Raw genomic sequence first — 13,727 nt, 5'->3', positions numbered from 1 at the left:
GTAAACTGAACCAAAGATGTAAAAAGACTTGTACACAGAAAATTACAAAACATTACTCAAAGAAATTAAAGATGACATAAATAAATGGAAAGACATGCTATGCTCGTGGACTGAAAGACTTAATACTATTAAAATGCCCACACTATCCAAAGCAATTTGTCACAGATTCAACACAATCTCCATAAAAATTTCAATGGCATTTTTTTTTTCTGCAGAAACAAACAACATTACCCTAAAATTCATATGGAATCTCAAAGGTCCACAATAGTTCAAACAATCTTGAGAAAAACAAAGGTGGAAGCCTTATACTTCTTGATTTCAAAACCTACTACAAAGACAGTAATCAAAACAGTACATACGAGGGAATTCCCTGGCATTCCAGTGATTAGGACTCCATGCTTCCCCTGCAAGGGCACCCCACTCCAGTGCTCTCGCCTGGAAAATCCCAGGGACGGGGAGCCTGGTGGGCTGCAGTCCATGGGGTTGCGAAGAGCCGGTCACGACTGAACGACTTCACTTTCACTTTTCACTTTCATGCATTGGAGAAGGAAAGGGCAGCCCACTCCGGTGTTCTTGCCTGGAGAATCCCAGGGATGGCGAAGCCTGGTGGGCTGCCGTCTATGGGGCCGCACAGAGTTGGACACGACTGAAGCGACTTAGCAGCAGCAGCAGCAGCAGCTTCCACTGCAGGTGGCATGGGTTTGATTCCTGGTTGGGGAAGTAAGGTTCTGCAAGTCATTCAGCATGACCAAAAACAAGAAGAAGAAAGAAAAGAGAAACAGTATGGTACTGGCATAATGACAGATACATAGCCTAATAAAACAGAATAGAAAGCCCAGAAATAAACCCTCATTTATACTTAAAGGCCAGTCTCTTCAACAAAAAGGTTGGGAAATCTGAATGTCCACATGCAACAGAATGAAGATGGACCTTATCTTACACCATATTCATAAACTAAGTTCAAAATGGAGTAAAGATCTAAATGTAAGACCCAACAGTATAAAACTCCTAGAAGAAACTATAGAGGAAAAACTTCATGATACTGGAATGAGCAGTGATTTCTTAGACATGATGCTAAAAAAGCACAGGCAACAAAAGCAAAATTAGACAAAATAACATCAAACTTAAAAGCTCCTGCACATACCGAAAAGGAAAAAAAAAAAAACAAAACCACAACCCATCAACATGGGTGAAACAGTTCTTGCCATCCTAGAACTTACACTCCAGGGGAGTAATAAGATATCAAACTATACAGCAATAACACAACCACCGATATGGTGAAAAGTGTGGTAAAAAAGCAAAGCACAGATAATGTCGCAAGTGTACATTACAGGAAAGCTGGTTAGGTCTAGAATGGGTGGGGTGCTACCTGGAGAAACCTCCCTGAGGAAGTGACAATCAAGCCGAGACCTCCACATGGTCGGGGAGGAAACCTCACAGCAGAGCAAGCAGCGTGTCTCAAGGCTCTGTGGCAAGAAGGGGCTCAGCAATCTGAGGAAGGCCAAGGTGGCTGCCCTGAAGTGAGCAAGAGGGAGGGGAGAGAAGGCTAGACAGGTTGCAGAAGCCAAACTGAACATGGGCCTGTGTGTCATGATGAAGATGCTGGACTTACCTAAAAACAACAGCAAGCCATTGAAGGGTATGCATTCAATATCCAATGTTACCTCAATTAAAATAAATCCATAAACTGAAATGGTCTCTAGGCCCATTCAAACTATAAAAGGTCTAAAAATCTACAAACTGGCTCCAGAATTCTAGTTTGTATCACACATATTAAATCAATAGTCTTACATTTAATAATAATTGCTGCTAGTGGTTTCAAGGTGTCCAAACCGAAGATAATGTCCAAGAAAGAAATATGTAGAGTGGTTCTTATTTTTACATAAAATTTTTACTTTACATCAAGATTCATACATATGACGAATAAGATACCACCTCAATTCTGATTCAAGGTACTAAAAGTATTTACAAAACTAAACTCACATGTTCTCTAAACTAGAAACTTCATACAAACCCAGCTCAAGACTAAAGTTGCTGTGGAACAGAAACAGTTCTCAAAAGACAGGGAAATTGGTCAATGTAGTGCTTTAGAAACAGTGGAAATTTTTCTCAGAAAGCATTCATACTCTTTGATCAATAATTCTACTTTAATTACTTGTTGTTCAATCAATACTCATTGTTCAATCAATACTTGTTGATTATCCTAACAAGAGAATCAAAGTCAGATAAAGATTCACCTAGGACAGTCACTATTATTTAAAAGAGTGGGGGAAAAAAAAGTCCACCAAAAAAAGGCATGGTTATAAAGTACAAAACTATTATACAATCACTGAATACCACTTAGTACTTGGGTGACCTTGAGCAAGCATTTAACCCAAGGCCCATCTCCTCATCTTTAAAATGGTGGTATTGATGGTACTTAACCTACAGAGTTGACATTAAGACTTTATTAGAACATCTGTTTAAAACATTTAGTATATGAAACACAATAGACTCTAAATAAATGTTAGCATCTTTATACTCAAGGTTTTTTAAAATATTCAATGACATGGGACAGGTACTATTAATGTTAAGTGTTCAATATGATCCCTTGAAAAACAATATATAAAAACATTTTAAAAAATAAAGACTTGGGAATTCCTTGGCAGTCCACACTTTAACTGCTGAGCACACATGTGCAATCTCTGGTTGGGAACTGTGATCCCACAAGCCAGACAGTGTGGCCACAAAAATAAAATAAAAATAAAAACTCAAAACGAACATATCAGAATGCTAACAGTGACTGCCTCTGTACGTTAAAACTATGGATGATACATATTTTCTTAATAAGTTCTTTTTTTTCTTAATTTGAATAATACCCTATTATCTTTACAATAAAAAACAAATTTTAAAAATAGTATTTTATATTAATTATCAGTGAGATGCAAATCAAAACACAGTAAGCTATGTACTTCCTACACCGGAATGGCTATAATAAAAACAAAATGCTGATGAGGATATGAAGGAATTGGACCCCTCAGCCGCTGCTGGCACAAAGTAAAATGCATAGCTGCATTGGAAAACAACTTGACAGTTCCTCAAAAGGTTAAACACAGCGTGGCCACATAACCCAAATTTCATTCCTAGGTATATAACCAAGAACTGAAAACATGCCTCTGCACAAAAATTGAACATGCATGCTCACAGCAGTAAATTCATGGTAACCAGAAAGTGGGAAGAAAACAAAACATCCATCATCCGATGAATGTGCCAACAAAATATGGTATACCCATAATGGAATATTTTTCGGACATGGAAAGAAATGAAGTACTATTAGGTGCTACAGCATGGATGAGCTTTGAAAACATGATGCTAAACGAAAGAAGACAGACACAAAAGTCACACGGTCCCAGTCACATTGCATAAGTCCAGCTAGAGGTAAATCCAGAGAGGAAAAAAGTAGACTAGTGGTTGCCTACAGCTGAGGGGGAGGACAGTAAGTGCTAATGGATATGGTTTTTACCACCAAAATGTACACTTTAAATATACTTGTATGGTATATGAATTATATCTCACTAAAGTTGCTACCTTAAAAAACAATACTTCTGTGAATACCCTGGCACTCCAGTGGTTAGGACTCTGTGCTTCTGCAGGAGGCACAGGTCTGATCCCTGGTTGAGGAACTAAGATCCCACGTGCCCCACACTGCAGGCATAAATAAGTAAGGTTACTCTCCCTCTTGATTACTGTAATAAAGAACTGACACTAAAAAAAATAAGATTTCTTTAGACTACATCAGTTTTAGATTTATATTGTTGGCCACGGTGTTCAATGACAAAAAGTCATTCACACTTCTCAGCATGGAACCTCTTCAATTACTCAGAAGTTTTTAGTCCTGTATAACTTTGCAAACATGATGAAAATGTAGAGTCCAACTTGGCCACTGTTCTAAATTAATACTATGTAACTTTCAAGCAACAATGAAAGAAAAAACAACACAGGCTAAAGGATAGTAAGAATCATATAAAAGCCTGGTTTGGGGATTTTAAGAGCAGCACCCTTCCTATCGGGCTTCCCAGTGACACTAATGGTAAAGAACCCACCTGCCAAAGCAGGAGACTTAAGAGAGGCAGGTTCTATCCCTGGGTCAGGAAGATCCCCTGGAGTAGGGCAGGGCAATCCACTCCAGTATGTTTGCCTGGAGAACCCACTGACAGGGGAGCCTGGTGCAATCAGTCCATAGGGTTGCAAAGAGTTGGACACAACCGAAGCAACTTAGCACACACGCACGCCCCCTTTCCTATTAAATGATGCTTGTTAGGTATACATTTCACAACATTTTGAGTGCTAAAGGTAAGAGAAATTTGAAAACTCATTTTATGGTAGAACTATAACTAAGGGACAGTAAGCATTTGGGAAGAAAGTATAACGTCCAGCCTAAGAAAACAGAATGCAGACTGCTAGAGAGAAGAAACATTATATTGAAAAAAATGGCTCTCTGTGTGTATTTTTCTTTTGTATGTGTGAGTGTTCCCAAAACAAAAACAACATCAAAAAAAGGATTACATTAGAAAGCAGTAAATCCTCCAATTAGGACGTGGCTTTTTGACCAAGGATTACTGGTTTTTAGTCAAATAGCCCAGACCAACCTTTACTGTGTACAATCAGGGAAAAGAACTGACAACGATTTGGATGAAGAAGCCAACTAGGCTATTAAAGCTCATGAAAGGTTTAGATTGCCTCATAACACGCTGAGGCAGAACTAGTTTTTTGTTGTTTTTTTAATTACGGTTGTGCTGGACTTTTGTTGCCGCACACAGGCTTTCTCTAGCTGCAGCCAGTGGGAGCTACTCTTCACGGTGGTGCGTGTGCTTCTCACTGCAGAGTACAGGCTCAGTGGAGAGTGGGCTTCACCAGCTGTGGTACACAGGCTTAGCTGCCCCTCAGCACGTGGGATCTTCCCGGACCACAGATTGAACCCGTGCCCCCTGCACTAGCAGGCAGATTCTGATCCACTGTACTACCAGCGAAGTCTCAGAACTAGTTTCCAGTGTAGTCGACTGGGGCTCGAAATTTAAAAAGTAACAATATACCACTTTCTTCAATTATTCATTGTCAGATAATCCAGGCACAGTGTTGTTTTTTTTTGTCCCCAAAAGGTGGGGAGGAGCTCACAAAAATTCAAAAATTCTTCCTGGATGTTTACAGAGTCCTATTCTTTACTTAAAAAAAAAAAAAAAAGGAACTCAACAAACAAGAACACAGTTAACAATCAGCAGAGGCAAAATATTCAATACATGAACACACAAGATCATCATCTGAAGTCTCAGGAAAGCTGAAAATAATTTCTATCAATGTGAAGAACAATGTGAATTATTCCCTCTGAAGAAGCAAATACAGAAACCAAATGGAAAAATTATTTTTTGCAAAGCAAGTTTCATTATAGTTTATCTCTTGGTCTCAACCCCTTCTGAGTAACTCTCTTAGGCAAAGGCAGAAAAACCTCTCAAATAACTGGAGGGGGGGGGGGTCGAGGCAGGGGAGAAATGACCAAACTGAACACTGAGGAACACCAGATACTGAAGAAGAAGAAGAAAAACTACATTAAACAGTTGAGAAAGAACCTAAGGGAACTAGACGCTGGATGAGAGAGTTTGAGATGATCAGAATGATTTTCAAACCACTTTCCCCTGGCCCCTACTATATATCCAGTAACTGGAAAAGTATTAATTCTGCAAAGTAGTAATTAACCCCTCAATAGTACATACAGTTAAAAGTACTCTGGTCTAGAAGTGAAATGGCTTAGGTTCAAAACCTATCTACCCCTTATTAGCTATATTCTCTATTTCGTCCTGAGTTAAATGGGGATAAGAATTCCAGTTATGCGTCATAGGGTTAGCATGAGGATCAAATCAGACTCTGTGTGTGTGTGTGTGTGCGTGTGTGTGTATAAAAGCACATATTGCAAATGTTTAATCATCATTTCATATATTCATTACCTAACTGATGACAATCTTTAAGTTTTCTGTTAACACTCTTCAGTCACTACTGGCATTTTTTTTCAACCAAGTTTCAAAACAAGGCACCAATCTGCTCAATTTAAACCCACATCATGGAAACCTTGGCTGCTTTATTTGGACTGAAAGCCTGGCAAAATTCCACTCCAGGTGGCTAAGCAATAATAAACAAGGGCTCACTGTTTCATCACATCCTCACTTGCTCTGTGAATAAGATTTTCCCCAAATTTAGTGGCTAATTTTGGACTTCTTGTACTGCTATAGTTGCTCCGTTCAGTTCAGTTCAGTCTCTCAGTCATGTCTGACTCTTTGCGACCCCATGGACTACAGCGCGCCAAGCCTCCTAATCCATCACCAACTCCCAAAACCTGCTCAAACTCATGCCCATCGAGTCAGCGATGCTATCCAATCATCTCATCCTCTGTCGTTCCATTCTCCTCCCTTCAGTCTTTCCCAGCATCAGCGTCCCTTCCAATGAGTCAGCTCTTTGCATCAGGTGGCCAAAGTATTGAAGTTTCAGCTTCAGCTTCAGCATCCGTCCTTCCAATGAGTATTCAGGACTGATTTCCTTTATGATGGACTGGTTTGATCTCCGTGCTGTCCAAGGGACTCTCAAGAGTCTTCTCCAACAGTTTAAAAGCATCAATTGTTCCACACAGCTTTCTTTATGGTCCAACTCTCACATCCATACATGACTACAGGAAAAACCACAACTTTGACAATACAGACCTTTGTCAGTAATAAAATAATCTCTCTGCTTTTTAATATGTTGTCTAGGTTTGTCATATAGTTACTCCCCCAGTTACAAAACTTTTAAATACCTGAATACTAAAACAAAGAACATTTTAAAACTTTAAAGCTCAGGGTGTTTAAAGAAAGTTACATCAAGGAGAACAAAATGTGGTATCAGGGTGCAGCACCTCAAGATATTCAACCATGTCTCTCTATCTAGTCTTCCAGCCCACACAAATTCTAGCACTGAAAAACCACAATTTCCAGGTTTCTGAGACTTTCCCAGAAAGTCTTTCTTTTTTTTTTAATTTTTAAGCTCAAACACATGCACACAGCAGGTCATCAAACATTTGCCAAATATAAGACATATTTACTGTGTGAATTGTTTCTGGTTTTCATTTTGGTTTAAATAAACTGAAATTTTTTTAAAAAGTAAAAATACAATGAGGTTGTAGTATGTTTTAAACACATTTTTATATTAAGTAGGGAAGACAACAAGTTTTTGTCTATTTCTTTAAAGTCCATGATGCCAGAGTGCTAACATATATACTTTGGGGTTAAAAATTAGGGAGCTAGGCACTGTTTGTCCTACAGGCACAGAGAAAGGGGGTCCTTTGGGTTTGACGGTCCACTGCAGACTGTCTTGCTTCTAGTTCATACAGCCTAAACTTGATTAAAATAGGCACTGATCGAAAAGAGGGGGAGTATACCTAATCTGACCCCTTATGTGGGATCTGGGCAGGCTTCATACGCTAACCACTTGTCCTGCTGTTGTTGCTGTTCAGTTGCCAAGTCACGTCCAGCTCTTTGCAACCGCGTGGACTGTAGCACGCCAGGTTTCCCTGTCCTTCACTATCTCCTGGAGTTTGCTCAAATTCTTGTCCACTGAGTCAGTGACACTATCTAACCATCTCATCCTCTGCTGCCCTCTTCTTCTTTCGCCTTCAATCTTTCCCAACATCAGGGTCCCTTCCTATTAGTTGGCTCTTCGCACCAGGTGGCCAAAGTATTGGAGCTTCAGCATCAGCCCTTCCAGTGAATATTCAGGGTTGATTTCATTAAGGACTGGTTTGACCTCCTTGCTGTCCAAGGGATTCTCAAGAGTATTCTTCAACACCACAATTCCAAAGCATCAATTCTTCGGCACTTGGCCTCTTTATGGTCCAACTCTCACATCCATACATGACTACTGGAAAAACCATAGCTTTGACTATATGGACCTTCGTATGAAAAGTGGTGTCTTTGCTTTTTAATATGCTGTCTAGATTTGTCATAGCTTTTCTTCCAAGGAGCAAGCTTCTTTTAATTTCATGGCTGCAGTCACCATCAACAGTGATTTTAGAGCCCAAGAATGTAGAATCTGTCACTGCTTCCACTTTTTCCGCATCTATTCGCCAGGAAGTGATGGGACCGGATGCCATGATCTTAGTTTTTGGAATGCTGAGTTTTAATCTAGCTTTCTCATTCTCCTCTTTCACCCTCATCAACAGGCTCTCTTATCTTAGGGGCTGTTAATGGAATATAAACGTTCTCATCACTACAGTTGTATTCAAAACCTCTTGACTTTTATTTAAATTAACGCAGAAATATCAAATGGTAAACTCAGGATTCTGAAGCTGTTCTAATTAATCATGGCTAAGACAATCTAAGAGAAAGACAAATACTATATGTTCTCAGTTTTATGTAGAATATTTAAAACAATGAACTTAGAAACAAGTAAGAGAATAGGATGGCAGTGGTCAGGGGCTGGAGGAGGGTAGTGGAAATGGGGCGATGCTGATCAAAGTGTACAAACTTCCAGCTTTAAGATGAAAAAGGTCTGGGATATACTGCATAGCATTGTGACAATAACAATACTACTACATATTTAAAGTTAAGAGACCAGATCTTAAAATTTATAGTCCCTCCACACACAAAAAGGTAACTATGGGAGGGAATGTTAACATAAGTCACCTTATTGTAGCAATCATTTCACAATATATACATGTATCAAATCATAATGCTATACACCTCACAGTGCTATACACCTTAAATTTACATACATTAGGTATCAGTAATATCTCAATAAAGCTGAGGAAATATTCTCTAAATAAAAAGAATTTCTTCACAAACCAAAAAAAATCCTTACTGACTTATAATACAACTATAAGCATAAATGAGCTACCTGATCAATGAACAGAAGGCAGCCCAAAAAGAAAATAGTATAGCATCATACTATGAAGATTTGAAATGTCACATGTAAGTTTCTATATACTTTAAATATTTTTTATCATGATATAATTCACATACCAAAAAATTCACTCTTAAAGTGTACATTTTAGTAGTATTCAGTATGTTCACTGGAGAAGGCGATGGCGCCCCACTCCAGTGCTCTTGCCTGGAAAATCCCATGGATGGAGGAGCCTGGAAGGCTGCAGTCCATGGGGTCGCTGAGGGTCAGACACGACTGAGCGACTTCACTTTCATGCATTGGAGAAGGAAATGGCAACCCACTCCAGTGTTCTTGCCTGGAGAATCCCAGGGACGGGGGAGCCTGGTGGGCTGCCGTCTATGGGGTCACACAGAGTCGGACACAACTGAAGTGACTTAGCAGCAGCAGTAGCAGCAGTATATTCACAGGTTTTACAATCATCATTACTATCTAACTCTAGAACATTTTTATCACCCCAAGAAGAAACTTCAAACCCATCAGCACTCACTCACCATTCCCACTTCCCTCCACCTCTGGCAACCACTAATCTATTTTGTATCTTTATGTGTTTGCCTATTTTGGACATTTCATATAAACTGGATCATACACTAGGTGGTTTTCCCAAGTTTAAGTCTTATATTTCATTTTGGTGTGGTTTTTCCCTCTGCAGTTTCTTTTCTAAGTAAAGCATGACCAAGGCAATGTTTTATATTTATATAAACATACACACGCATACAAATAAAGAGCAAAAATTGTATTGTTGAGGCTTATATGAAATAACAGTTACTGGTACAAAGAATACTACCTAAATGAACAGACTATAGTTTTGACAGTCTTTGCTGCAAAATTTCTAAAAAATAAAATGTGATTTAAAACAAAAATACTGACCAACATTTTGGCATTTTCCAAACCACTAACTTAAATCATTATTATACATGTTAGTTACTGTACTTTGCTATTATAAAAAGACACTAAATTATAAAAAGAATTTATACATATAAATAGCTATAAAAATTTTTTAAATCATAGGAAAAAATATGTCAGTAGTTACAGTATTTAGGTGATTGGAAAGTAGACTTTTATAATGTATTTTATTTTTAATTTAAAGGTATTATCACTGTCACTTTTTGAAAGACATTTTTAACATATACCCCCAAAATTCACACTATATATTATAAATAAGCAAAAGTAGGAACTCCCAACCCTTAATGTGCATATATGATTACTTTTCATATCTAAACTAAATGTACATAATATGGAAAAGATGACAGTAATATATTGCTTAGTTAAAAAAACAAACTGAACTTTATGTAGCATGATCCTATTGGTACAGAAATAAAACACTATGTATTGTATAGGTATGTGTCTGCATGCATATAAAATGGTCAGCAAATAATTAAAAGTTGTTACTCCTAAAGACTCAGGCTAAAAAGGGAATTTACTTTTTATCTCATATATTTGTACTAATTGCCTATTTAATAACAAGCTAATTTATGTAATTTTTAAAGACTCTACTTAATTATTTTTTTCGCTGCATCTTGCAGTATATTAGTTCCCCAACCAGGGATTGAACACAGGCCACAGCAGTTAAAGTATAGAGTCCTAACCACTGGACTGCCAGGGAATTCCAAGCTTTCATAACTTTTAAATCACAAATGTTTTTAATTAAATGTGCCATTAATTTATTTTCTTTAAAAAAAATAAAAGAACATTAAATCTAACAATTTAATGTGTCAATTTTTAACTATCCAAACCAAAGGAGAACTCAAATGAGGCAGAAAATACCAGCAGGTTGTATTTGGCTTCCAAACACCTAATAGTTTATAGCATCCTTAGTCATAACGTATCAGAGAAAACATCCACGTGGTACCCAGAAAAGTCCAGGATGAAAACTTTGCTGTATAATATCTATAAAGTATAGATATTTTACCACATCATATCCATGCTTTAACAATTCTGGTACATGTGGAACCAGAATTCAAAACAAAAAATCATATCATGTCAAATCCATGCTTTAACAATTTTGGTACATGTGGAACCAGAATTTAAAAAGAAAAAAGAAAAGCTCCCAAAGAGAAGACAGGTACAGATTAACACAAAATACAGTTCTTAATATAAAAAAAAGAGCCAACTGTAAAAATATAGAACCAAGGTTTAGAAGACACTGGAGAAGAGAGAGAAAGAGGAAGCACTGCCAGTCTCTTCTTTCATTCTGATTTATCTCGAGATGCTTCATAACTAAGCTCCTTAGGGAACTCACCAACAAGGGTGTGTGGGGCCCACCTGAAACGTGTAACCTGAACACCGCTGTAAGCAGGAAGAGGTTAGACTCATACCTTTTCCAAAATGAACTTGTTTAAATAAGGCATGTAGCCCTGATTGGAGACAGGTCCCTCGTCATCATCCCTGAAGTGCTCTTCAAGGGCAACCGGGTCGTGTGGAACCTTCAGCACCGTGCACAGGTTATGGGAAAGGACCTGTACGGGAGAAAGAGAGCAGTTTAGAGCATCCACTAAGCAGCACGTGGCACTTCACTCTTGGAACACAGATGGCTGCCACCCCGGGGAGAGAAAGATGAAAAATAAACTGCCAGCTGCCAGGCTCCCTGCTTGTCATCGACAGGGTCTCATCCCCTCTTCAGTTTCGGTTCACGTCACACGAGTCTCTCACTTGCCTACAATGAGCCAGGCTCCATGAAAGATCTGTAGTACTCCTGTGTGTGTTAGTCGCTCAGTCGTGTCCGACTCTTTGCGACCCCACCAACTACAGCCTGCCAGACTTCTCTGTCCATGGAATTCTCCAGGCAAGGATATTGGAGTGGACTGCCATTCCCTTCTGCACGTACTCCTTGTAGGCATTTATAAATTGGCCCACGTTAGAAAGAAAAAGGGGAGAAAGAGCAAGAAAATGTGTTCAGACTTGAACATCTCCCCAAGCAGAGCAGTGGCTGTCAATTAAAGCTATAAAAGAAAACACAAGGTACTGAAGAGCTGCAGCTGGGGGCTCTCGATAAGGTGGCCACGCCAGGCCGGCCCCAACCTCTCTCCACTTCACTTCTCTCTTTTGTTCAACAGAAAGGCCAAGTTAATATACAAATATATCAAATATTGATTAGTAATCTCTAGTCATCCAACCATCTCTATAACTCCATGATAAGTTTTCAGGATGAGTATCGTTCAGTTCAGTTCAGTCGCGCGGTCGTGTCCGACTCTTTGCGACCCCATGAATCGCAGCATGCCAGGCCTCCCTGTCCATCACCAACGCCCGGAGTTCACTCAGACTCGCGTCCATCGAGTCAGTGATGCCATCCAGCCATCTCATCCTTGGTCGTCCCCTTCTTTTCCTGCCCCCAATCCCTCCCAGCATCAAAGTCTTTTCCAATGAGTCAACTCTTCACATGAGGTGGCCAAATCAAAGGGTATAAATATGAAAAGAGAAAGAAATCAAGTGCCTGGTTTAAAAATATATTTAAAAAATCAATAGCAAAAATATCTCAGGAGTCACCAAAATGGCTGAAAATATTTTGTAGAGAATTTGCGTTCTGGTCTTGCCATAGTCTAAATGCATACTTTAACATTCAGGTAGTTGAGTTAGCAGTTTGGGCTATTTGAGTACTGACTGTGTTTCATATTAAGTGAACATTTTAAAATAAAACTTAAATTCCTTCCATTTCATTTGTGCATTCTAAACAGGTCAAATTATACAGCTAAGTCGGTACTTCCTCTAACACAGAATCTTATTAGATGTTAAATCCCAGGTTAAAATCCTCCCTGTTTTTCTCAGCCCTACCCATTCAGTTGCTTAAGGAGCCACATCCACCTCAATGAATACTTCCAATTCCATTAAGCAAGTCACTTTTTTCTGCATACATATATTTCAGTTAGGATTTTTTACAATTTAAAAAATTAATTCATAAAAATAACATTTGCATATCTTCTTTCTACATTTGTTTTGTTTCTCAAAGCTTCATTTATGTGGAGATCCTTTTCTACATGCTCTGCTGGTTTTAAGGAAGTAAGTAAAGTGAAGGAAGTACACAAATGGTTATAAATGAAGTAATTAAGACTTTTATCAGCCCTACAAAGCAGGCTGTGTTTCTCAAGTAAACTCTCTATTTGCTAGTAGCACAGCACATGAAAAGGGCACGGTGGAGCTTTTACTGGATCTTGCACCACAGTCAGAAAATCCTAAATAGACATTTCCTTTCTTTATTTACCTTGTAACATCTACAGAGTAATTATCTATCTCCAAAGAGGTTTTGTGAAGATCTACTTCAAGAATATAAAGTGCTTAAAAACGGCAACACACTGTGGAAATATAGAAAAATAAAGAACACAGTCCTCTTATAAGGCTCAAAAGTCTTTCAGATTTTAAAATTATTTGGGACTTTACCCAAGTAAAAACTCCCAACCACAGGTTAACCTATGGTATATCCATAAAACATTAAGAACAATGAGGAACTTACTGTGTGTAGTGATATGAAAAGATCTCCCAGGTGCCTTAAGTGAAAAAAAAAGTACCTAAGACTACATACAGTGTGCTTCTATGTAAAAGAAAAAGGAAGAAAAAAAATGAAAAACTCTACAAGGATATATAAGAAACAAATAACAGTGGAGGAAAAACTAGTTTGGTTTCCCTCTTTATAAAGTTCTAGAAAAAAAAATTTTTACCTATTCAAAAAATGTAATAGCTATTTTAAAAATTAAGCATATATACATACACACACATTTTTCTTAATGGCCAGCTTAAGCTCACATTAAATCTTTTAATATTTATTAAAAAAAATTTTTTTTACTTTATTTGGCTAC

At 38.2% G+C, this 13,727-nt stretch overlaps 1 protein-coding gene across 1 annotated transcript in view; it reads right to left on the bottom strand.

Annotated features, from left to right (window-relative positions):
- Positions 1-13,727, bottom strand: part of SWAP70 (SWAP switching B-cell complex 70kDa subunit) — a 76,411-nt gene that overhangs the window by 41,657 nt on the left and 21,027 nt on the right. The window contains exon 2 of the mRNA XM_005689702.3: positions 11,256-11,396. Within this exon, the coding sequence (XP_005689759.1) occupies positions 11,256-11,396 (141 nt within the window). The remainder of the gene's footprint in view (positions 1-11,255; positions 11,397-13,727) is intronic.

The sequence above is a fragment of the Capra hircus genome, chromosome 15 (assembly GCF_001704415.2).
Source record: "Capra hircus breed San Clemente chromosome 15, ASM170441v1, whole genome shotgun sequence".
Taxonomy (NCBI): domain Eukaryota; kingdom Metazoa; phylum Chordata; class Mammalia; order Artiodactyla; family Bovidae; genus Capra; species Capra hircus.
Note: the sequence above shows the minus strand (reverse complement) of the source record. Positions and strands in the feature narration are given on the sequence as shown.